The 27,297-nt window shown below is 33.4% G+C and overlaps 1 protein-coding gene across 2 annotated transcripts; it reads left to right on the top strand.

The window, feature by feature from the left end:
• The first annotated feature begins 3,420 nt into the window (after nt 1-3,420).
• Nucleotides 3,421-26,973, top strand: LOC142326401 (tRNA wybutosine-synthesizing protein 3 homolog). 2 transcript variants are annotated; one of them, XM_075368878.1, is made up of 4 exons: nt 3,421-4,120; nt 16,441-16,620; nt 18,781-18,921; nt 26,840-26,973. In XM_075368878.1, the coding sequence occupies exons 1-4, from the start codon at nt 3,938-3,940 to the stop codon at nt 26,876-26,878; spliced, it is 543 nt and encodes a 180-aa protein (XP_075224993.1). In that variant the 5' UTR covers nt 3,421-3,937; the 3' UTR covers nt 26,879-26,973. The 2 variants fall into 2 exon arrangements, with proteins under 2 accessions (XP_075224993.1, XP_075224992.1); XM_075368877.1 differs by lacking the exon at nt 26,840-26,973 and adding an exon at nt 22,139-22,320 and having other exon boundaries at nt 3,471-4,120.
• Nucleotides 26,974-27,297: the final 324 nt, after the last annotated feature.

The following is a 27,297-nucleotide window of genomic DNA, read 5'->3' as shown; positions in this document are numbered from 1 at the left end:
GGGTAAATGTGCAGTTTGGTTTAGAAGAGGAGTACTTTCTAGAAAGATGCAAAAGGAGCGAGTTGGGTAGCAGGTATGATGTCTAAATATTGACGTGGAATAAATGTAAATAGAGGTAAATGGATGTATATTATGTTAATTGATTAAAATTTGATGTTAATCGATGTACTCTGATGTGAACGAATGTAAGCAGTTGTAAAATAAATTGTTGTTAGGTAAAGATATAAATTGATATTAGATAGATATTATTTATATAAATAATCTAATATTAGATAGATGTAGATAAATGTAAATAGGATGAAAGAATGTTTAAGTAGATGTCAAAAGTGAGATGGATGGCTCAGAAAGTTGTGAGTATGAAGGCACTGGTGGCCCGCGTAAGGTGATACGCAAGATGCGACTGTTATCTGAAGTCATCGTACAGCAACAACACTTGTTGAAAATCGTATTAACATATACTAGGCCCAGCCAATGTACTAGCTTGTGACGTCACGAGCAGATTGCGTATTATTACTCAGCCTGAAAACATCAACTCCGCGTATTAAACCGAAGTATTACTTATCATATTGTACGCGGTAGTAACTATCGTATTTGCATTTACTAATTATAAACAACATGTAATTAATTCTTTTATAACTTTTATTTGTACTAAATTTTTAATAATAAACAAAAGCTTACTTGAATTTTCTTCATGCATCTAATTCAAACTTCTAGAAAGTTCACCATCCTCGCTAAACGAATCACTCACTATCATTGTAACTTTTACTATCGAGTGTATACGTATAATATAATGTTCTGTCATTTCATCTATCAGTGGTTTCAGTTTATGATACTCTTTTTCAATATTTTTTTACTTTATCACAATAGGGTTTCCAATCATTTTTATTCGTGGAATTAATTTTCTCCGTAGTTAATTTTTCAACATTTGTAAAAGAAAATGTTGTGTTATGACTCGCCACATGTCTTTTTACGGCTGACCATACCATGTCGATCGGATTCAAATCAGGATGGTACGGTAGAAATCTAATAACACGATGTCCATGTTTTTTCAAAAGTTCATCCAAGTGATATTTTTATACTTTAGTTATATGGAACTTTACTAATTCATATGACTGTGGTTTCAGCATTTTTGAATTCTACGAAATACGGGTTTTCTCCAGCCAATTGGTCGTATCGTTTCTTCTGGAGTTAGAATTTAGCGCTTTATCATTACCTAAATTATGGTAACGGGCGTTATCAACAACTACTACTGACATTGGTGGAAAATTTGGAATCTATTTTTCACGCGCCCATTTTATGAAATGTCTGTTTTCATGGTAGCCGCCACTTTTCGAACTGGCTTTCCAAGTTAATAATGCGTTCGGAATAAAACCGATTTCTCATCCAGAATGAATTACTATTAATCTGCACTTTAAGTCCCTCAACAATACCATCAGACCACGACTTTGTCAAACAATGCGAACTTAAAACGTACGTTTCATCCAAATAAACAATTGTAGCATTGCTTTGCCTACACTTAGCCATTATCTGCAAATATTCAATTCTCTTCCACCTGATATCGGATTTCTCAATTAAATGTTTTCAGTTACTTTCAGTTTTACGCCATTTAAAACTTAACTTTTAAAATAATAGCTACAGTTGATTCACCGCCTTTAAAATCAACAGATGACGAAGTTCTTGCCTTATTTTTTTTAAAAGTAGGTAATTCATTCTTCTTTGAATGAAATATATTAGATGTATTTTAACTACACCTAAATCAAAACGGTCCAGTCCACTAACAGGTTTCGAACGTCGTTTATAGCTTTTTGGCGTTGTGACAGAACACGATTTTGGGATGTTGATTGGAAGAATCATGTCTTTTTTCTCTTCTGACGTTTTGAACCTGTGTTCTTGACATCCCACAAGCAGCAGAATTTCTTTCTTAGCATTTTTGAATGCCAATTATATGTTCTTCGTCAGTTAATTTAGCTACCTTTAGAGTTTCTTTATTCATAAAATCATAAAAATTATTGATAATTTTACGTGTTTGACTCCTAAGATTTTTTTTCTTAATTACGCATTTAAATTCTACCGTAACAAACCGGACTATTAACACGAACAAAAATATTACATTACAACAAATTTTCGAAAAGCAATGAATATAGATAATCGTGACGAAAGACATAATTTCTAACTGCATCTATAAATTTTTATAGGCATAACATAATGTCAATCAGAGCATGAGTCATTGGTTAAGGAATTGTTATTGTTTGCAAGATTGAATCATTAAGCACTTTCATACATGTAATCAACTCAACTGGAAGGAATTGAACACACAATAACATAAATGTATTGTTTGGGCGCCCGTATTGGTTGTAAGTAGAAACTGAAATAAAAATCTGATTTAAAATCTTGGGTTGAAAACAGAAATGTTGCTTTTAACACTAATGACGTGGCTCGTTTATGAGAAGAAAAATGTACAGTAATAACTAAAGAAGTAAAGTAAAAAAAAACATATATATTGAATAGTTTTCAACCCCACAACCCCAACCCAATGAAACTAGTTAAAACTATTTAGATTCGGTAACAGCGACGGGTATGAACATGTATACATGCATTTATAAAGTGTATAAACATGAACAATTTACAGGTTCAAACTTTATGTGTTTGTGCTCCTTGTAATTTGATCTGCTTGCATAATATTCGCCGTGAGAGCGTCATGTTTGAACACGTAGTGGTCTCAGCAGTGTAAAAGAGACGTAAGGGATTACAGAACGCCAGTTTAGTTTCGAATGCGAAGCGTGCGTCTGATGTAGCGTAGTTTTATTGAAAATAATTGAGGTTTGGGTTTTTTAGTATGCAGTCAAATGGTGAAACTGTTTTTTTTTCAGAATAGATTTTTATGCAAAAAGGATAAATTTGTGAAATAACGAAGTGATCCATCGTATAAGTTCGGTGGTTAGGCATGGTACTTCCCACCCAACAAAATTGCAGCCATTTCATCTCATTCTCTGAAGCAATATCTAACGGTGGTCTGGTAAATTAAAAAAGTTAATGCTAACTGCGTAGTTAGTTATTTTGCATACTTTCAAATTAAGCTAGTAAAACGTATCAAAAATTTATAGTTTTTTAAAATAACTTTTACCACTAGAACGATGTTTATCAGTATTTCGGCATTTTTAAATAGTTATAGATAGGTCAAGATTATATACAAAATTGTTAACTTGTTATATATAAAATTCTTGGTTCGTAAAATTTTCTTTATCTTTCTGCTTAGCCTCCGAAACCACCGTAAGGTATTGCTTCAGAGGATTATATGAATGAATGTAAGGAATGAATAATGGTACAATGTCAGGTCGACCGTTTCTGGGATGTGTGGTTAATTGAAACCCAACCACCAAAGAACACCGGTATCCACAATCTAGTATGGTTCGTAAAATCACTGTTATTGTAAGTTATTCGAACTTACAATTTAACGCACATAACAACCGAGTAAATAATTTTTTTTTGTGATCGACTCTTAAACTCGATTCATTTTCATGACGATTTACCATAGATTTCGAAATCAGCTGATTTGGGTAGACGCGTTCACCACTAGACCAATCCGGTGGGTCCTACAGAAGTTTACATCGAACGTTCAGTCTCATTTTCTAATCTAGCGTATTTAGATAACTACATTTTCGAACGTTGGCACCGCGATTATCTGTGATTTAACAAGTTTAGTTTATTTATTTACTGGTGAAATTTTTTTAAAGATATTGTGCGTTAAGTGATAACTTGAATAAAGAAATATGTTAATTACGATTTAAGATTTTTTTAATATTATTTTTGTTTAAAGTAAACATTACTTATGAAATGAATTTAGAAAACTGGATTATAATTTGCCAGAAAAAATCAATTGTCATCTGCATTTACAGGCAGATTCACAAGTAGTATTTTTTGTTATGCATGCTAGGTTATGTCAATGGATTTGTCAGAGAAAGATTTTAAAAATCAAAAAAAGCAGATTCTGGCAGGTGTTGATGTTAGCCGAAAAGGAAGTATTGATGAAGCTATAATAGATTTAGTCCTGATTATGAATAATTCTGCTGATTTTGTCACCACTAGTTCATGTTCGGGAAGAGTATTACTGTTTTGCCAGGTAATCTAAGAATTATTTAAAAGTAAATATTCAGTATTGCATTTAAAGAATTAGATTTAAATGTGTTCAGACCAACCAGTGAGTGATTCAGGTAGTGTCAAAATTAAGTATTTGTAATTAATTTTTATAGCGAGCAATATACATTTTTGTTTTAATACAGGGCCTCTACACATAGCATCTGATCTGGTCATGAAATACTTAACCAGATACTTGATACAGAAATTATTCCTGTAACTAATGATTGCCTCTACATCCTTTCCAACTGAATGTAGAAAATCGGTAGAAAATCAAAACAAATAAATTAGGCTGCATGCAAATGTCTTGTGATTCACAAGCAAGATGTTCAACATTACAAAAATTTACAAAAGAAGACCCGGTGAATGAAATAGATATCAATATACTTTTTCTGTATTCTCTGCATACATTTTATTAAAACAAATTTATATAAGAATTACAATGTAAATGTACGGATAGTTTTGAGGAATTCCTTTATCACTTTCAGTTTTTTGATACTTTAATATACCATAGTACAGTTTGGCGAGTGGTGTTGTATGAGCTACGCGAACTATTAGTTGTCTCAATCCAGTAACAGAGTATTGGTCTGCAGACAGGAAATCATCTACAGTCATAGTTAATAAATTCATCTCCATAATTTCACCTTAGCTGAAGTTCCTTATGACCCTAATATATTATTACACATATATTATACTCAATTAGCTAATCATAAATCTACTTCAGTAAAACAAAGCTTGTCTTTGATTTTATCACAATTGAGACTGTATACGCAAATCATACAGTATAAATCATCAAATAAATTTTAATTCCTTTGATATCAATATTTCCCAATTTGTCATTACAAAATAGTACGATGATGATGATGCTAATAGTAATCTAAAAAAACAACTTATTAAAAACCAGTGACTTATTGTTATTTCAAAATTAATCACTTTATAATATTACACCATTTCCAAATTGGTTTCATAAATAATTTTTACTAGATTCACTAAATTAATACATTACCTAACACACAACATTTAATTTCTTTTCAGGTTACATTTTTCTTCAACTACACCCAGTATGGTATCATCCTCATTTGTCATCACTGTTGTCCATCAACCTGCCAGAACTGAAATCAGTTTCATGTAATTTTACAATAAAACATTCAAATTTTTTGTCTCTCTTTTTCCTGTTTAGCCTCCGGTAACTACCATTTAGATAATTCTTCAGAGGATGATATGTATGAGTGTAAATGAAGTGTAGTCTTGTACATTCTCAGTTCGACCATTCCTGAGATGTGTGGTTAATTGAAACCCAACCACCAAAGAACACCGGTATCCACGATCTAGTATTCAAGTCCGTGTAAAAATAACTGGCTTTACTAGGTCTTGAACGCTGGAACTCTCGGCTTCCAAATCAGCTGATTTGGGAAGACACGTTGACCACTAGACCAACATGGTGGGTAAATTTTTTGTCTAATATAGGTTTAAGTTTTAAATAACTTGTCTCACAATCTTTCAAACTGCTTTCCAGAAGTTTTCATTTTTTCTCTAAATTTTTCTTTTGCCAGTTCTATTGTCTTCTAAATTAAATGTTACATTCTTTTGGGAAATGTAATTTTTAACACATGCCCATACATTCTAAATAGCATCTAAGTCAGGATGATAAGTTGGTAATCTGACAAGTTTGCCCTTTACCAGCAAACAAAGAATTTATTTTTTACATTTTAAATTGTGGTTTGTGTAGTTTTATCAGCATATACAGTTTAAGTTTGAACGTTTCATGTAAAAATGGTATCTTGTTTTTAATAAGCTAGTAAATCATGTGTTTTTTAAATTTTATGCGTTTTTTTTTTCTCAGTTCTCTCATAATTAGGGGCTGAATTTATTAGAACATAACTTCTCAGTGACAGATTCAGTAGCAATTGAGATAAAACTCATTTTTGAAAATTGTAAAGATTCATATCATCATGGTAATTGACCGTTTTTTAAACTCAACTTAAATATTAGGAGAGCATTTTTAACAAAGCTGTCTTCTATTTTCCTTCATTAACTATTACTGCTTGACTCCCTTTAGAAATGGAAGCTTTCAGCCCTTCTGAAGATGCATCAGTCCATGGTTGACCCTTTGTGTGGGAAGAATGTACATAGTTTTCATCTTTCTGTGTAATTGGGTGATTTTCTTCTCTGTACTGAATTATGGAACATAGATAATGCAACCTTTATCTCATCATTCATGATCAAAATTTCTCTGTTTTCAGCTTTGTCCACTGGAAGCATAAATTATTCACGACTACATGAGAGCCAAAACGCTCCCTTCAAATGTCGTTGCTCTTTTATTATGGCAAATGTTTTCTCATAGGGGGTATTTTCTGTGCCGTAAGTGAAACTTTTTCGCCATCCTCCAATTAATACCTTTGTTAAAATTGTCCAGGTCAGTTTTCAACTTCTTCATTGGCTGTTTTTTTACGAAGAGTACTGAAACCACTTACATTAGTTTTGTGCTGTTCTTGTTGCTTTAAAGTATGCTAAATTATTCCAACTGATACACTGATAATCGCTTTAGAAACATGAGTCTGAATATGTTTTAAAATTTTTGCTTGCCCTTCATTGGCTTTTTTCATAAAATTATAAATATTGAGAATAATTGTTAGAGTCTGACATTTGATTATTCTTTTTCCCCCAATTTTACTGGTTTTTGCGAACATTATGAGTTTTGATTTATACTGGAATAAGTTAAATATTTAAGAACAGTTAAAATAAAGTTAATTAAAAAATAGTTTTTCTTTAATGTCACTAACATTATTAAATAAATTTATTAACAAATAACAGCTGCAAACAATGATAATTATGGAAGTATTAAATCCAGTTATTGTTTATAAAAAAAGTATACAATGTTTTCAGAAAAGTACATAAATATGATGTTTTATGTTCAGAGTTCTGATCTCAACTTACAAGTTGTTTCCCCCCACCATAAATTATTGCTGCTATGCTATGGCACATCTAATTTCTATTTGCCACCATTGGACAAACAGTCTTTAGATTTGCTTAAGATCAGGAAAGTACAAGAGCTAAATGTTGGAATGCAGGTGATCCGTGCAAGGTCAAAGGCTTTTTTTTCTTCTTTTTTTTTCTCTCAGCTCCCCTGGGCCGGACCGACTTGTTGGTATTACGCCGCCCAGGGGAGTGTCTTTAAACTCAAATAGGCCTCCCCACCTACCGGCTATATACCAGCAAGGCAGGTCGGCCTACCGGTTAGCTCTTTTTGAGAGTTCTTTATCAATATTGCCCCCTTGGGGACCCAAAAGGGCAATATTAATACACCACGCCAGACCCAGTTTGCCGCGACGTGGCGCCGGGTCCCTTCAGTATTCAGTGTGCTGTTGCCTGACTGTTACCCGTGGAGTCCTTGGTGGCTCATCAGTTCCAACACACCGCAGCATGCTGGACCTCACCAGCAAGGCTGTCCACCCAGTCCTATTCTAGTCAACACCTTGTCATCTCTCATTGTAGTATTTCTGTAGAACAACTTGTCTAACAAAACTAGCAAAATTATTCCAGTTTGACTCGCTTCTTAGCATGTTGTCTCTGGAGTTATACCTGTGAGTGCCTTACTATGTCTAAGTGTGTCCCACCTATTGCACTCAAAAAAGGTGTGCTCAGCATCATCTATCTCGTTGCAGTAGTTGCAAATTGGCTCTTCTCTCTTGCCTATTTTGTGCAGGTACTTATTGAAGGAACCATGTCCTGTAAAAAACTGCGATAGGTGATGATCTCACCATATCTTCTCGACAACCATGGTTTGATGTTGGGGATGAGGGTTCTCGTCCATCGACCCACAGCTTCCTGCGACCATCTTTCCTGCCAGATATTATAAACGGCATCCCTGACCTCTTGTTCTGGCTTGCCTTGTGTCCTCTCCACCGTCTTTTTTGCGATTAGGTCAATAGGAGGTGTACCCAATAACACGCACAGGGGGGCATAGGACACTGTCCTGTATGCGGACACAACACCTAGGAGCACACACCTGTGCGTCCTCACCAGTCTCTCTTTGTTGCGCTTGATGGCGATAGAGCGCCACCAGGCCGGAACGGCATACATAAGCCACGACGGTGGTCGCCAGTAAACGGCGCTTTGAGGCCCGAGGGGCATTCTGCGATGACATAATGATGTTTACTTTTTATCATCCTTTCTGCCTTGTTGCATACATTGACTATGTGCTCGGTGTATCTACCGTTTTTCTGGAGGATAACTCCTAAGTACTTGATGTTATTCGCTTCTTCTATAGCATGACCGTTGATGGAAATATTGAATGGTTCTAGCACTCTTCTACCCGTAAAGGCAATACACCGGCATTTTTCCATAGACAGTTGCAGACCCCTGGACCTCAGCCACTCCTGTATAGTGTCGATGGCCGCATACACCCTCTCCCGCACCTCCAAGACCGTCCTTCCCTCTACTAGGACTGCAAGGTCATCTGCATAAGCCAGGACCTGGACGCCGACAGGAAACTCCTTCTGAAGGAGTTGATCTATAATCACCAGCCACAACAACGGCCCCAGAACAGAGCCCTGCGGAACTCCACCATGCATTTGAAAATGTACTGTTTCTTCCTGTGCTTCCACCAGACATCCTCTGTTGGACAAGTAACATTCAATTTGCCTACGCAGGTACGGGCTGAGGCCCCTAGCCGCAATTGCGTCATTAATGTGACCCCAACCAATAGCCCCGAACGCGTTTTTTATGTCTAGTGACAGCATCAGTGGAATTCTCCTGGTTCGCCAAGCGCCTCTCTTCACCTCGTCGGCCCATCCCGAAATTTGGCAGATAGCCTGCACGGTGGATCGCCCCCGCATAAACCCGTACTGGTTAGGACTGATTCCGGCTCCCTCTTCTAGTTCTTTGATGATGCGGCGAGCCAGCATCTTTTCTACTAGCTTCCCCATCATGTTAAGGAGGCTCAGGGGTCTATAGGTTATATCTTCTTACGAAGAGGTGCCTTTAGGTAGGAATACCACTCTGGCCTCCTTCCAGCAGTTGGGGAAGTCTCCGTTCTCCATGCCATGGCTGGCAATCTCGAGCATCTCCCAGGGAGCCTTCTGAACCAGCCCCTTGATCACTGCCGTGGGAATCTTGTCCGGGCCAGGGCCCTTTTTGGTTGCCAAACTCCTCGCCGCAAGTTGTAGCTCTTCCATGGTGAATCTTCTATTGTCGCAAGGTGTGGATCTCACGACATCAGGCACTGTATGCGGCAACAACCTGGCTACCTCCCTTGCAACACTGGCCTTCTGAACCAGCCCCTTGATCACTGCCGTGGGAATCTTGTCCGGGCCAGGGCCCTTTTTGGTTGCCAAACTCCTCGCCGCAAGTTGTAGCTCTTCCATGGTGAATCTTCTATTGTCGCAAGGTGTGGATCTCACGACATCAGGCACTGTATGCGGCAACAACCTGGCTACCTCCCTTGCAACACTGGCCTTATTGAGGATAGGCATACGTCTCCCGAACTTTTTGGTCACAATACGATATGCCTGGCTCCAGGGATTGCTGTCAAGCTCTTCGCAGAGCCTGATCCAGCAATCCTTTTTACGTCTCTTAATAGCCTTATTGAGCGTTCTTCTTGCCTCGAGGTATCTATTGGCTATTTCCTGGTACCCTTCTCTGTTATTTCTAAGAATACGTTTTTTCCTTCCCCTAAGGGACTGGAGCTCTTGTCTCACTGCTTCAATTTCAGCAGTCCACCAATATACGGAGCGCCTCCTTGTATTGTTAGGTGCCATTCTGTCCATTTCCTGCTTTATTATATTAGATAAAGCCTCAGGTGATTGTTGATGTCTATCAGACAGTCTACTTGCAGTCCTGTTGACGATTTGTACTGATGAGAATCTCGGTGGGGGGGAGTGCACTTCACGCCTGAAATCTACGTCTTTCAGATCCTAGATAGAGGCGCGGTGATCGCTCGCTATATCTTCTGAGAGAACCATCCACTGGTACTGATTCCTCCTCCACCTACAGTCCAGGATGGTGAGGTCAAGCACCGACCGATGACCTCGCTACGAGGTCTTTGCTACCTCGCAACGTACGTGGGCGTATCGTCATTAATGCAGATGCAGCTGGCAGTTTCCAAGAGATCGGCAAGGATCTGTCCCCTCCTGTTGGTGTGTCGATTGCCAGCCGCCACCATTTTGCTGTTAAAATCACCCAACATTACGATCCTCTTGGTTGAATTGGTAATCACACCTTGTAAAGTGTCGATGAAGTTAGTAAAGTCCGCGATCGCAATGTTGGGCGAAATGTACACACCCACGAATAGAGTTGTTTCGGTCTCAACAGACACCACGCCACTACCTCTAAACTTGAAATTCCATTGTATACTATGACTTACGTCCATAATGGCAACATTCCCGACATATCAACAGTCCATCCAAGTTTGGCAGCTTCATATTTATTGGGTTCGGTGACCACAAGGAGGTCTACGTTCTTGTCTGCAACAACACGTCTAATTAAGTCGTGAGCGAGAATACTCCTATTGGCATTCGCTAACATAGTCCTAATCATGCAATTTTTTCTTACATTGCCATGCTCCAGTCCTGTGTTCACCGCTCTTACAATCGAGGCATTGCTTAGGTTCAAGACAATCCGCTATCTTGTGACCTCTGCTACCGCAGTTGAAGCACAAATCGAGCCTATCTGGGCCCTTACATTCGTGCCTTCTATGGCCCGTGCCCCAACAACGGTAGCACCTGTCTTCATCTTCCCGGATGTACGCCCGGCAACTAATCCATCCGATTCTTATTCTTTCCTCGACCAGTTTGCATGCCGCTCTGTAAGAGGTCATGACCGTAATATTTTGTGTCTCGCCAAAACCTTTCCTCATGGATGTTATCTTGACTTCCTCGCTAGAACCCACGCGATTTATAATGGCAGCCATAACCTCTTGCTCTGTTGTGTCATGCTCGACATCTCGGATGTGCACAACAGTTCTCCTTCCAGCTCTGCTTTTTATATCAACGTGAAGGTCGGCAGCCTTGTCCCTCAGGATAGATGTAAATTGTTCCGTTTTCTCTGCACCCTGTATCCTAACATGGAGCTCCTCGTTACGGCCCTTTCGCAATGAGATGACGTTATTTGCCTCCTCGCTGGTGACAGCATCCTTCATGGACCGGAGGAGCTCCGCGTACGTTTTTCCTTCCGCCTTAACAATCACTGTTCGGCTTTGCTCCGCCGGTGGAGTAGCCTTCTTTATCGGGATTTGATTATTACCGATGTGCCTGGTCCCACCATCCCCTTGGAGAGTTAACACATATACAGGTGTTTCCCTTGCTCTGAAGATATAGGATATGATCTTCTTGGCAAAATTTCTCATACTGCCCGAAGGCAGTATGTACGCTGAATTTGGTGACTGTATAGCTATCTTTTTGAACGTCTTCAATAAACAAGAAAGGGTTTCCTTTTCCGGGGCTCCCGAGTCATAATGTATCCTAAATTTCTTCTTCTTTTCTTCAACGGTTTGGTCTCCTATTAGAGTTATTTCGTCTTTTATGATGTCACCAGCTGCGAGTTTGTTACCCATATCCTGCTCACCTACTCTCCTTAAATCTCTAAGAGTACAAGTGTCTTTGACTTCAGGTGGAAGGTCAGTGACCAACTTTAGCTTGCCCCTAAGTGAGTTAGGCCACCTTTTAGGGAGGAGCTCAATGAGTCCTTCATCACTCAAATCGCTGGTCAAAATATACTCCATGTAATCGTCACCCGCAATAGGGTCCGTTTGGGTAGCTTGGGAAGTCTTTGTGTCTGGAGAGGACAGCTCGGAAAGCGCATTCAGTCCCTCGTATACTCGCCTTAGATCCTGTTCATGGGTCGCAATGTACTTATTCAAAGGCTGTGCCATGTTATCAGTACTCTAGTCAATTGGCAATCAGTTTCTGAGTTATGGTGACCAGTTCAGGTGCTAATACGTACTGTGGAGAGAGGTAGGGTTAAGGTTAAAGTTAGAATTAAGTTTAGAGTATTTTGTCTAGAGGATAAACTGTAAACTAATCTTAATAGTCATCAGAGCTGGAGTTAGCCATTGAAGATTACTGTTGGCACTCTTCATAAAGTGATATGTCATACACGACTAATAGCACAGAACATGTGGTATAGTTTCTCTCTCTGTAGTGACTATATTTCCATTTAAACATAGATTCAGCCAAGGGTCCTGTGAGACTATATTAAGAATTGGGTATTCCATTTTAATTCGACAAATGATCAGTCTAACACTATTTTTGATTTTGATGATGTTTGGTATTAATTACCCACCTTACAGTCTTTAAAATATGTAGAACCTTTAAAATATTTTCTAGTTGAACCCATGTGTGATTATCTCTCAATGATTTCTTGAATGAAGTACCAGGACCCTGCGGATGTTAAAAGTTTATTCGATATTCCTCTTCATTTTCATGTATTTTGACTTCAATGATTTCGCCTAACCACCACTTGCCATCATATATGCAGCAGACATAATTTTTATATTTTGGCTTTGGTAAACCTATAAAACAATCGGAAACACTAATGTTCTTGTGTACCAGTGCTAACATAAATGTTTCTGATTCAGAGGTTGCCTGGATTGTCAGAATACATTATGTCTTGTTGGAACATATCTGTGAAAGGTTCTTGTCTCTGGGACAGTTGTGATTACCTGATAACGAGTATTCTTCAGTCTCTTGAACATCTTTATTGGAGCAGAAAATAAATGTTATATTTTTAATATTGTCTTTGCAATAATTATACATTTCAAAAGGTGTAACAATTTGATTGTAGACTGCCCTTTCAAAGCTTGCTTTTGTTACAGTCCTTTTTTCTGTTCCACCAATACCATCACGTAGTCCCTATCCATGGTATGAGGCAAAAAAAAGCCATTCAGCTGTTATTTCAAAATCTTGATGGAAATTTATGAAATTTTTTCTTTTTATACTGGGCTGAGGAGCCATCACAAAAACAGTTTAACTTGTGGTAACAGTGTTTTTACCGTATTTATAACTTGCTTTTGTAAACAGAAGAATGATGTAATATTGTGCTTCAAGTACTCACAAACAAGTGGGCATTTCGTGCGAGAACAATCATCACCATCAACTGGTAACAAACGAGTTGCCCCTGGGGCGTGGTTTTGGGAGTGCTGTTATAATATCTCTGCAATCATCTGATTTTCAAAATTCAAACAAGATATTTGCTAGTATAATACAAAATCACAATGGAACCAAACCAGAACAAAAAGAGCTATGTTTGTCAGCAATACATTGCCCCACGATATTGAACAATTGGATGCTGCTTATAGTATTTTGAGTGTATCACCTCCATCAAAATTGAAAAAATTAGGCACAGATCAAAGGCCATCAGCATTAAAATTTAAAGAGAATTATCAGAAGAGATATCACAGTTGTTTGTTAACCACACTAAATAATAAACTTTCACTGCTACAAAAAGTGGCTATTTCATTGAAGAATGATTAAAATTTTGCTACAGTTTATTTTTTCTTTGATAGTGTTTACAAAATTAAACCAATATAAAAGACAAAATGAATTCTTGAAAAAATATGTAGGCTACTCTTTGAAATCTCAGTTTGGGTAAGTTTTACAAGCATTTTTGAATTAAAATTGTATTAGTTTACAGGTACTGGTTAAGTATCATTAAATTTTGATCTATCATTAATAATTTAAAAAAGTATTTTAAAAATACTGAAATCGTCAACTTCAACAACATAGAAGCTAAATATAAAATATGTAAAGTGCAAAGAAGACAAGAACTTCCTTGATGCACTTATTTAGTGAGTAAAAATGGTATCGCTTTTAACAGGATTTTCATAATTTTTGAGAGGTTATAACTTTTTTATTAGTGCAATACACAAGAAATTTTTTATTTGCTAAAAAAATAGACAAAAACACTCCAAGTTGTGCAAATTTGAGATTTTTATCACCAGTTATTTAAAGCCAAAATTTGAATTTAAAAAAAAAATTAGCTTTCAAATATTTAAAAAAATTTAGTGGTAAGTATGTCACCAGTAATATTATTTATGGTAAAACTACTAACATACATCTTCATATAAAAAAAATAATTCAAACTGTGTATGCCATCCCGGCCTCTTGGAAAAAATTAGCAAAAGTGAAATTTCACTGTTTATCATGTTCAACTTTATTGATAATGTTCTCATGTAAAAGACAGATAGGTAAATAAACCACTGGACCAGTCTTTTACCTTGAGAAAATATGAATAAATTGTTTTTTAGTTTATTCTTCCAGGACCAGCAGTTTTTTAGTTAAGAATTTTTCCATAAACCCTTACAATCACAAAAATAGGTGTGTGCACTGTAACAAAAATGGCTGCTACAGGTAAATTACTTAAATAAAAAATTTTTTAAAATAGTTTTAAGGTGCTCAAATATGTAGGGAACAAGTGGGTAAGTTTCAATTCTTTTTGAATTGGTCAAGCAACCAGCTTATGGTTATTTGGGTCACTTCAAATGGATTGACCCTTTACCCTTTTTGAAAAAGTATGATGTAAGCCTCCTTCACTTTCATAATCTGCATGTTAATTTGATAAAGATTTTGATATAGGTAGCTCGTATAACGGTTTTATATTCTGTGGAGGTATTGATGTCACTGTTGTTATCCAGCTATTTTAAAAAGATGTGAAAACCTTTAGTGTTTGTATCAAAGAATATATTTTGTGTTCCATTTTTCATATACTCATCATTATGTTTGTAAATTTCACATCGCTCGAGTGTTACATTGAGATCTTCATTTTACTTTCCTGTCTAGATAGTACTATAGCTCTAGAAGGGAAAGTATTATATATATATATATATATATATATATATATGTGTGTGTGTGTATGTGTGTGTATGTGTGTGTGTATGTGTGTATGTGTATGTATGTGTGTGTGTGTATGTGTGTGTGTATGTGTGTATGTGTGTGTGGAGTTGGCCTCTAAATCACCTTATATCTCCAGAACTACTGGACTAATTTTGGTCAGATTACTTATATGTATGCCATTAAATTTTCAGCTTAAAATGTCAAGGGGTGAGGCTGTAGAACAAGGTCACTCTTAGTATCTCAAGACTTCACCTAATTAAGGTCATATGTTTCTTAGCACATTTTTTAACAATTAATATAAAGAATAAGAATATTTTCAAAAAAATATATTAGGATAAATGTATTAGGATGTAAAAGAATATTAATATTCGCTGGGTCTTGAACTTGATCAACAGGTTGACTCAGTACCGGTCTGCCAACCGTACAATTAAATTTGTTCTATGTAAGTTGTGAAACTGCATTAGTTTAACTAAACTAATGCAACCCTCTCTGCTAGTACCAACTCACCTGCATGAATTAAATATGGTATGCGCACGCGCTTTAGTTAGAATCGCTTTAGTTAGAATCACTGAATTAAATAAACAAAAAAATATTATATATAATTAAAATGATAAATATTTTAAATTAAGTAGTGTGTGTGTGTGTGTGTGTGTGTGTGTGTGTGTGTGTGTGTGTGTGTGTGTGTGTGTGTGTGTGTGTGTGTGTGTGTGTGTGTGTGTGTGTGTGTGTGTGTGTGTGTGTGTGTGTGTGTGTGTGTGTGTGTGTGTGTGTGTGTGTGTGTGTGTGTGTGTGTGTGTGTGTGTGTGTGTGTGTGTGTGTGTGTGTGTGTGTGTGTGTGTGTGTGTGTGTGTGTGTGTGTGTGTGTGTGTGCAAGCCATGTATCAGAAGCAACTGTGTTGTCACCTTTTTTCTGTGATATTTGTAAAATCAACTTATAGTAAATATATTTTAATGTGTTATGTTTGTCCGAGGTGATTTGTAAAGATTGTGGCAGCCTCCGTGGCACAAGTGGTGGCGTCTTGGCCTTTCATCCGGAGGTCCTGGGTTCAAATCCCGGTCAGGCATGGCATTTTTCACGCACACTACAAATCATTCATCTCATCCTCTGAAACAATACCTAACGCTGGTCCTGGAGAGAAAAAAAATTGTAAAGATCGATTGTGTTATCTTTATTTATTTGGTAAATGTATGTCACATCTGTTTGATACAGAATTAAATCTAATTACTGCAGTTTAGATTGTGTTAATGGGTTGCTCTGCTTGTCAGATGTGTGCTTTGTTAGTTCAATATGATCTTGTTTATTTTGTCTATTATCTATTACTCCATTTCTATTATCTTCTATTCCATTTGATTTGTTCATTTATTGTGAAAATTATTTATTAAAATTAGTATTTCATCAAATAATTTCTAAAGTAAATTTTTTATAGTATTATTTTTGTTCAAATTTTTGTTTTTGAATTTACTTTTCTGTTTTTAGAATAATTATGAAAAGGAAAAACGAAAGCAAAACTGCAAATGGATTTATTCTAGGCATGATTTAATCGATTCAGATATTTTAATTAGTCATATAGATCCATCAGAAGGTGAACTTGTTCTTAAATTTGAACCATTCATTTTACATGTTCAGTGTAGAACTTTAGAGGCTGCTAAAATTGTGGTAAATTAAATTAAATATAACCGTCATTGAGTTGTTTTGTGTAATTATTTTATAATGAAAAAGTTTCATATATGAATTATCTGTTAACCTTCTTGTTTCTAGCTTCCCAGAGCTTGTGGTAAGTAGGTTCTTACAGGGATATGTTTAAAAAACTACAGCATGATGTAAGATTTCAGATTGTTGAGGAACTTTTTTACAAGTACTTTTTGAAATCATATTTTTTAATAAGATATGCAAATGTTTTATACATTTACTGGTATCAGTAGAATGATTATTAAGGTATCAATAGAATGATTATTAAACAAATACCTGACAAAATAATAAAACTTAACCAACTTGTTGGTTGATGTCTTTTACTCCATATATCATCTTCATTCTTCATTCTAAATTAAAACTCAGATTAAAAAATAAAAGTTGATTTTCTGAATTTCACGCATGGAAACATTTAACTACTATCTTGTATACAACTTGATGTGCTTTTAGTTAAATCTTTTCGCTTATCCAGTAAATAATCTTGGTAAATTTATGCCTAAAACTTTCTTCAAAGTTAAATGACCATATTAGTAAAACTGATTCTGGTCAGTCCAGCAACTCCATGGCTTAAAGTGAAGCATATGGACATTCTCATTTGTAATCAAAGTAATATAACATCATGTGACATCAATATGCTAAAATGAAGTTGAAATTAGAAAGATGAAAACTCTTTTTAAATTATAAACTTTTAAAAGAGAAGTTATTTGCTAAACTTTACTGATGATGATGTAAAAGGTAATTATTTTATTTCTTTGATTTATTGTTGTGTAATTCTAAATTTCATACTAATTTTTTTTTTATTGCCAGTTACTCATTAATAATAATTAGTTGTTTTTAAAACTAAATGAACATTTTTCATTGTTTTATTTATTCTAGTTTCTTTTATTAAATAATAACTTTTTCTAATATTTATTTAATCATAAAAAAATAGTTTTATTACAAAAAAATATAGTTCAGTAATAAATTATAAAGGCAATTGAATTGCCTTTATAATTTATCATAGTGATGTGAGATCACTATTATATAATGCATGGCATGCTGGGTTATATGAGAATAAACATGATGTGATAAAAAGTATTACATTGCATAAATCTGTTCCCAAATGAAATTACAATTTTTGTTGATCATCTAAGATTATATATTTTCTTTTGGAAGATCACATCAGGACTCTATGAATTGATATCCTATCCCATTTATATAAAAAAAAACTACTTCAGCATTTGACTAGAAGGATTAATGGAGAATCATCAGAGGAGCATTACAAACTGTACAAAAACATAGTTACAGTAATAAAGTAGTTTATTCAGTAACTACGTAAAAAAGTAGTTACAGTCCATATTAGTATATCAAATAATTTTATGAAATAATAGTGATTATTATTGATATACAAAAAATGATTTAGATTTGTTGATTGCTACATATTTAAACGTTTTGTAGTATGTGTTAAACTAGATTGTAAACTGCAGCCAAACAGAAGAGGTTTTTTGTATAAATTGAACAACTCTCTGCCATGCCCCCCCAGCCAAGATTAAATCTCAGCAGTGTATGTACATGCCCACTATCAAAGAATAGTTAAAACATAACATACGTACCCAAAATCTCACCAGGGCCAGTTATATTAGGGTCTCTTTGCCTGGGTACATGCTTAACCATACAGTTTGATATAGGTATGGTTTGTTGAATCAGTAACTTACTTCATGTAGAATATTTAATGCGATCAAACAACAAAGACATTAATCTTTATATCCCAAAAACTCAAGCTATTTTTTCAGGTATCTCCAAGATATAGGATTATATTTTTAATTTTTAGATGGGAATATATGTAATAGAAATGAATGTTTAAATTACGATGCAAAGCATAGTTACTGATTAAAATATTTCAAAAGTGATGCAGTATGGCTTGATCAAGTAGCAAATAATATCTGTGTTTAAAGTGACATAATTACAACCCATCCAATGAATGATTGAGATAGATACAAGTGTGAGAGGAGAGTATAAGTTCTGAAAATATTGATTAAAATTAACTTATTAAATATAGATGATTATATAGTTGCCTCTTCTTAGAGAAGTAAGTAAATTTTTAAATGGTTTCTAATAAGAATAATGTTTATTTACAATATCTTGCAGCAAAAATGTGCATTAGAATCTGGATTTCGTAATTCTGGAATTGTTGTTGGTCAGCACGGAAAAATAACACTTGCAGTTAGAAGCACACATAGTCTTGAAGTTCCTCTTTCTAATAAGGGAAAGTTACTAGTGTCAGATGAGGTAGGCTACCCGTTTCTCATGTTCTACAGTTAAAGTTTTAGATTTATTTGGTTTTATGTAAAAATAATTGATGTTAATTTAGTTTGTAGTTTGTAGACATCTCATTTATAAAAACAAAGATCTCTGAAAGTACAAAAAAAAAACAAGCATATTGAATAAATATTTCCTCAACAGTCAATCTGTAGTGTCTCTTCCTTTTTAACGCCAAGAAGCTTAGAATTTATATAATACATTAAAATTAGTTTTGACTCAAGTTAAACCTTCCATATCAGTTGTAGTAGACAACCCATTTAAATTTTAAGTAACCAAATAATTTTTAAATGACTAAGCTTTTTTGTAGTTTCAGTTTGTTAAATTCAATTCAGAATGAATGATCTAATGTTTCAGAACTACTAGTTTTCTTATTGAAATTTTATAACTTATTTTTACCCTTTATCAATTATTTTCATTTTTAAGTCAGTTTTTTTTTTTTTTATTAACATATTGACCACTAGATTAATAAAATTTAATATTATTTGAAATTTAAATCACCAAAACACAGTAATTAGGTATGTTAAACTTATTAATTTCCCATAATCGGATTTTAATGATATCCCGCATCTTCAGTTGGAATTAAATTTGATAATGACATTAAAGAAATTCTTTTTATAATTTTTCATTTTATTCGAAATTGTTTTTTGCTTTGAAATTTTGAATTGCATTATTAACGTATATGTAAATTTTGAGATCTAGTACTGGAATGATTTAAGTTTTAAAACGTGGTAATTTTCCTTTATTCTATTATAATTTACAAATTGTTAATTGTATTTTTATTATGTTTTAATTAAATCATCATCTTCGAATGTGATATTGTGGTTCATCATTTTATATTCATTTTTTTAAAAATTAATTTATCTAATTTTTTTTTCATTGATTCTTTGCGGTAAAGGCATTTTATGGAAATAATAACCCTTTGACCCACTAGTTGTAAAATTGATGTTAACATTTGTAGGTAAAAACGGAACTTTGAATTTTCTATCCTGTCTTTCTAAGCAGCGTGCTGAAGGACGAGTAGGTGCGTCATCTAATACCAAAAGAACATTGCCATTTTACCCTTAATCTGCTGGTATTTATTTACATCTAGTAAGAAATAACTGATTTTATAAATTGATTTCATTTTTTGATTTTTATAAATAACGACTATTTCAAAAAGTACGTGGTGTCTTTTTGATTTGCCAGACAGCAAGGTTTATTCAGTGATCTTCACTTGTGTTACCAATCAATTATATCACAAGTTCTTTAGACCTTGTAGCCTGGATCTGATTCTTCTGTACAGGAAACTAAAGTTTTCTTAGGAAAAGCTTTCCATTCAAGACCAATTTTGTCGACTGAACAGCGAGTTAATCATCGCAATCTTTTAAAATCATTTTCTGCTGAGATGTTTCCTGATAATTATTTTCCTTGAATTTCATGATACTGTTTAAAATTTTGAAGTCACCCCCATACTAACTTTAAAATTTTCATCTTCATTTAGTTTCTTATTAAAAATAATGGCTTTTTCTTTTCAATTGGTCCAGAAATTCATCTGCTGAAGATTTACTTGATTCAATAAATTTCTACATTTCTTTCATCGATAGATGTACACATGATGTCAATGAACCCTAACAATATTGACACAAGTGTCAAGATCCAAATAAATATTTTTTCTTTAACAGCACTTGAGTTAAATTAATTATCCGCATGGAACTCAGTGAATTTATATCGGTTTAATGGTTTAGGCTTAAAATATCTAGATAAACTAGATAAAAATATCTAGATAAATATCTAGATAGACTGCATGATTTTACATATTTATATTATGAAAAAAACCAGCCTACACTGCATAAAGTTCAAAAACTTAGATAAGGAAAATAATACAGCAATGATGTCATTTGTTTTGGCCTATTGTACATGCTCAGCGAAATAAATACACATCATTACATCATAGTTTAAGGTTTCCTTCAGAGGTTAATTTTATGTTCAGTTTGTAATGCAGGCCTAAATTTAAGTATATTTGTGCCATACAAATTGTAAAAAACCAATTTAAGAAGGTTGATAACATATTTCCTGTTAAAGCAAAGCATTATTTGAATAGTATTTTAAATTATTTAAACAGTATATATTAATTTATTTAAAATTGCATAGTGTAAGCAGTCCAGATAGTTAGACACATGTAAAATCAGTGTCCTGTTGTATGTATAATTTTTTTACTGTATTTTCACTCTAGAATTCTAAACCTAATATGAATCTAAGCAATACTTTCATATCTTAGAAAAACTATTAAAACAAAAGTCATTCATTATTTCTTTCTTATTCATCAGAGTAATGAAAGACTTTTAGACTTTTAATTCTAAAAGATTTGGCTCATCAAGAGAAACATTTTGATAAATATAAAGCCATTCCACTACATTGGTTACAGATTTTAAATTTAAATTTATTTTGACTACCTTGGCTTATATATTATTTAAAGCTGTACTTCAAAGTCCTAAAGGTGATCTTACCATTATTTTTTTTTTCCATTTTCTACAGATCCAAATTAAATATTTTTTCTTTACAGTTTATGATTTAATGAACTTGATTGCTGGTTGCTTTATTTGATGAGATGTAAATTAAATTGGCACATAGTAGTTTCCTTGAATACAAATATACAGTCTGACAACTGTATTGATCGATACAAAAGTAAATTCATGGTAGCTTTTTATATATTTGCATTAGAAACTTGAACGTTTAAATTAGCTTGGAAATTTCTTTTTCCTACAATTTATACAACAAATTTTTTAAAGTAGAATTAGCATATAATTTTTTCTATAGTACAAGAATTTTATAGAAAATTCTATTTACAGTTTTCTGATTGGGTTTAGCACTAAGATATTTTATAGAATTTTATTAAACATAACAGCTTTTTATACCGTTAATTCTAGATTATTTTTATTTATATTATGTAATTCATTGTACTTACATATTACTAGTTTGGTAAATTTTTGTAATTTTTAAATAAATTTATTTAGTATTAAATTCTTTTAAACTTAATTTTTCTTTCATATAATTAGTTAATGAAATTAGCTTTTGTAATAAAAATAAAGGCAGACTAATATGCTCTATGAAAAATTAGTTAATGAATCAGCATGAAAAAGAATCTATTACTCTTTAATTGTAATTTTTGTAAAAAAAAAATTAATGACCTCTATTTATTTTACAGTATTTGAAATTTCTCACAGAGACAGTTAATGAAAAATTTGAAGAAAATAAGATGCGAACAGATAAATTTAAAACAATTATTGAAAAAATTATTTTGAATAAATGAATATTGAAACAGCTTATTTTGTTTTGTATATTTTGTTAAATACTTTTATTGAAAATAAATATGCTTTTCTGTTTTAAGCTATTATTATTGATGCAAAAGAATTAGAATTGCTGAACCCTTATTTTAGTTATTTGTGGTTTACCACACACCAAAAATATTAATAGAATTAAAAATAAACAGTTGTAGACTACAGTATAATATCATGGACTTGTTAGATGTAGTCACAGCTAATTCTGTTGGCATCTTCCTGAGTGGCATATTCTGCTTCAGAAGAAACAGCAATCATTTTTATTTTAAGAGTCGAGTAGTTTTTTATTTTTGGGGCAGTTGGTAACTGTTTTTGTGCAATTTAATAGATTTCGCATTATAACGATCAACCTTCAATTAACTCAAATTTCTACACTGTTAATAAAACTGTCTTATGCCTAAAACAAACTGCTTTACAGTCATTTTCAAAAAAATACTTAATTTTTAAAAATAGTTAGAAATAAATTTGACTTTCTAAATAAGAGTTCAATTCAAAGGTATGCAGAATAATTTTTTTTGTTCTTTAAGTGTACTGAAGTCAAATAAATTTGGTATTAAACACAGTTCAGCAGTTAACCTTGCTGCATATATGTAACTTTTTGTAGTCTTTGTTAAAGCACTATGGTTGTTTATAATCGTGTTTTAAACATCATTCTTGCACAATAATAGAACATTTAAACAGTACTACTGAATGTTCGCCGATACCCAAGCTGAAACAATACGCAAACTCAATAAGCATTCAGGAACAATGGTATGGAAGTCTTGCAAATAAAACAGTGATTTGACTTTCAGATATACCCAGACTTTGGTGGAAAGTAATCAGTACGCAATATAATACCATTAAAATATCTCATTAATGTTTGGAAATTCATGAACAGATCAAGTTCTCTTAAGAAAAATAAGAAAATTGTTAGAAAGCTCTTTGAAATGGTTAGATTACTTTTTGGTACAAAGTACTGTTTTACATCAAAATAGTTCTGTTGCATGGTTTGATAGAAATGGAATTTTTTTGTAGAAATAAATTAGACTTTTTTTGTGGATATTTGTAAATCTAAACGTATGGAAAAATTATAACCCTAATATTTTATTGTTCGGGTGAGTAAAGTAGTTTATGAATCTTGGAACATCTTCATTTATTTTTCACCTTTCAAAGTTTGTTATACTTTTCTTTCTAATAATCTTATTTCTTACTGTGTAGAAATTAAATAGCTGTAGGGATGATAAGGAGGAGATAGTTTAAGCTCCAGTATTGTCTCGTTGTTTCTGAATGAAAAGTTGTCTTTTTTCTTCAATAAACATGGTCATTTCTGCTTATAATTATTTTAAAAAATGTAATCCCCAGACATGAGTTCACAACAGTGAGATTGAAATTCTCATAATATTTTCTTATTATGCCAAATAGATTTTTATTTATATTTTTCACTTATATCTACATAAGATTAATATTTTGTATATGATCACCACACCAAAAGTTGATATGAATTATCCAGTGTCAATTATCAGTAGCTCTTCAGAGCCTATATAGTAATACGAAGTCTGTTCAGAAAATAACTTTATTTTTTTATCTTTATTATTTTACAGATTATCGACTCTTGCCCTTTCAAAGTACTTCCCTCCCCTATTCACACCCTTTTTCTTAGCGGTATTTCCTCTTCGCGAAGCAGTCCTGGATAGCTTCATTTGAAATGGCCTTTAAGATCCATGATGAATTTGCTTTAATGTCATTAATAGTCTCAACACGGTGCCCTTTTATCACTGATGTCTATTTCAGAAATAAGAAAAATCGCAAGGAGCCAGGTCTGGTGAGTAGGGAGGCTGAGGGAGAACGTTATCTTTTTAGCAAAAATTGATGAATTGACAAAGCATGAGTGTGTGGGTGCATTGTTGTGTTAAAGGAACTGTTGTCTTACCGCACTCTGGTCTCTTTTTGCGCACTTTTTCACATAACCATTGTAAAATGCCTTGATAGTTCACACGGTTCACTGTTTCACCTTGAGGCAAGAATTCAAAATACACAACTCTATTAAAATGAAAAAAAACAGAGAGCATCCATCACTTTGACATTGGATCGAGACTGACATTTTTCTTGGAGCATTGAGATCCTTTGCTAATCCATTGACATGATTGGACTTTTGCTGCTGCAGAGCAGCATGTCGTAGCCATAAATCCAGCTTCTGTCTCCAGTTATGATCCTTTGCATGAATGTTTCATCGTCATTGGTTCGTTCAAGAATTTGTTGACAAATTTCCACTCTTTTTTCTGCTGTTCTGTCATCAAACAAGGAACAAACTTTGCTGTAATTCGATGCATGTTCAATTTTTCAGTCAAACTGTCATGGCGTGATCCAATGCAAGTTCTCTGACAGTCAATCGGTGAATTGCTCGCTTCAGATAGTTGATTTTCTGAACGTGGGTGTCATCAGTTGAAGCCGAAGGTCTTCCTAGACAAGGGTCATTTTCAATTGACTGATGACCACTTTTAAATTGTGAAAACCATTCATAACATAGTGTACAATCCAGAGCATCATCTCTGTAAGCTTACTTCCAAAGTTCAAATGTTTCTGTGAAACTTTTCCCCAGTTTTATGCAAAATGTTAAGTTATCGCTCCTGAAAATCACACATTACAAAAATCACTAGTAACACTTAAACATATTGCACTCAAATTTTAATAATAATAAAAAAATTAAGAGATATCAACAATCCAAGAAAATTTGGTTACAGAGGAGGTTATGCAAATACAGTGCTGCCAACCACATCACTAAATATCTCCACATAATTAAATATGTTTGGATATTTTCTGAATAGACCTCTTATAGCAACAATATCAGGCATGATTTGTGGTTTGGACAGTTTCTACCTCAAATTAGTTACGATTGTTGCATAAAAAAAAGTGTTTTTCTGCACACTTATAGTACCTCCTCCACATTTTGTTAAAAAAGTGATAATCAGCAAGATTCAGTTTCAGATTAAATATCTGTATGTTATTGGTACATTGAGCAAAAAAGAAAACATATCAGATATGTTACATAAATTAAGTTTCTTTTTAGAGACTGAATATTTCATTTTCATGTAATTTGTGTATCTGAATGAAATTGTAAGAAATTTTTATTTTCTGGTTCAATTTTACAATAATTAAAGTCGAGTGCTTTATTATTTTATATTTGTTTTGGGAGTTTCGTTTACCTCATTACATTTTTATGCATGTAATGCTAGAAATTCTTAGCAGGCTTTCTTTATAAAATATAAACCTTTAAGTTATCCCATCCAGATGAAAATTCTTGATAGCGGTTTAAAAACCTACAGAATATTTTACCTCAATACATTAAATGATTCTCAACAAATTTGATAACGTTAAAAGTATATGCTTTTTATCTTGATACTGAATAAAATATGTTTATTAAGAGTGCATTGAATGGTTCTTAACATTTATTTATACAAGATAATTTCTTGTGTAAGGTTTTTCCTATAAAATAAATGATCAGTCATAAAATAATTTGTATTATTTCCAGTGCCTACAATGACTACAGTGTCCCATTTTCAAATCCAAGGTTTTGGGGACTGATTTTTTTTTTAACCTAAAGTATCTTTGAGCTAGAAATGTCATTAATTGAGGAAATTCATGAATTCTGCCTTCTTCCCTGTCTTCTTCCATTTGGTCCATTTCATCATCCTGTTGTAAAAAACCATTCATTATAATAATTTTGTAAATCTGTTATTATATTAGCATAATTTGTACTAAAATATTGATATAACCATTCATTTTATACTGTAAAATATTATGTTTAGTAAGATATAATTGTTAAAAGCTAACCAAATATTTTCAATATTTTGAGAAAGATTAACGAAGAAAGTTGTACATAGGTTGTCTTTACATAATAGTTGTTATGTATATTAATACTTAGTTACATTTTTAATGTTCAGTATGATCATTGCTACCATTGATACACTTATCCTATCACTTAATCAGTATTCCAATCCTACCCTACCAACTGTGTCTCCAATCTTTCTGTCATTGGGCTACTGTCTTAGTTACCACATTTGCAGTTCACATTCAAATTGGTTTTTACATGACAGGCTAAAAGCACTTGGAGCAAAGTTAGAACTATTAAGGAAGATGCTGTTGAAATGACTACCTTGATTTCTATCTGGGAAGTTGATAATCTTGATGAAACTATAGTTCTCTAGTCAGTAGGCCCACCTAAAGGTAGATAATGAAGTATCATCATATTGTGCTGCTGTGGGTTATGTGTACTATAAATTATGGTACTACCTAATTAGCACTTTTATTAATTATATGGGTGAAATGAATAAAAACTGGTTGTTGCTAAATCTTGTTTTTGAGTTGTATCTTGATTTTATATGAACAAGAATTGTAGGATTACTACATCTTATATTTCCTGGATGGGCTAGAAACAACTTCAAATGTGTTACCAGTCTTGCCATTGGTCAAACCACATAGCTAGAAATCTAACCTGCACGCATTTCTCAACTGGTTTACTATGTAAATGTAGTTGAGGGTCCACATGTTCCCTTAACCAGGAAAACCAAATGCACTTATTTTTTTTTCAGGAAAAACTTGAATCCAGTAGATTTACACCACGATTCTAAGCGATTTCAATAGCAACTTCCAGGGCAACTACGTGATCAATAGACAATCTAACCTGATGGAAACCAATTCTTAAGTCATTTTTCTAAACTATTTAAGAGTAAATCATGTATTACAAATATAAATAAATTTCTAAAATAATAAAATTGTACAAAAAAATTATAAAATGAATTTCTTTACCAATTTTTTTGTTAGATTTTTCTTTAAAATAGATTTTGCCTGTTGGGCTCTTGCACCATATCCTTAGAATAAATTGTTAAAATATCAACAAAAAATTAATAGCAATTTATTTTATCTATAGATTTCAAATTTCATGAGTTGATAATACAAATCCATGATTTATGTCAGAAAATAACTAAACCTTTTTAATTATGCGCCAATAGAGATGTTTAGTGACGTGCAGTTGACAGCATTGTTTCGC

This window comes from Lycorma delicatula, chromosome 6, assembly GCF_047948215.1.
Source record: "Lycorma delicatula isolate Av1 chromosome 6, ASM4794821v1, whole genome shotgun sequence".
Taxonomy (NCBI): domain Eukaryota; kingdom Metazoa; phylum Arthropoda; class Insecta; order Hemiptera; family Fulgoridae; genus Lycorma; species Lycorma delicatula.
Note: the sequence above shows the minus strand (reverse complement) of the source record. Positions and strands in the feature narration are given on the sequence as shown.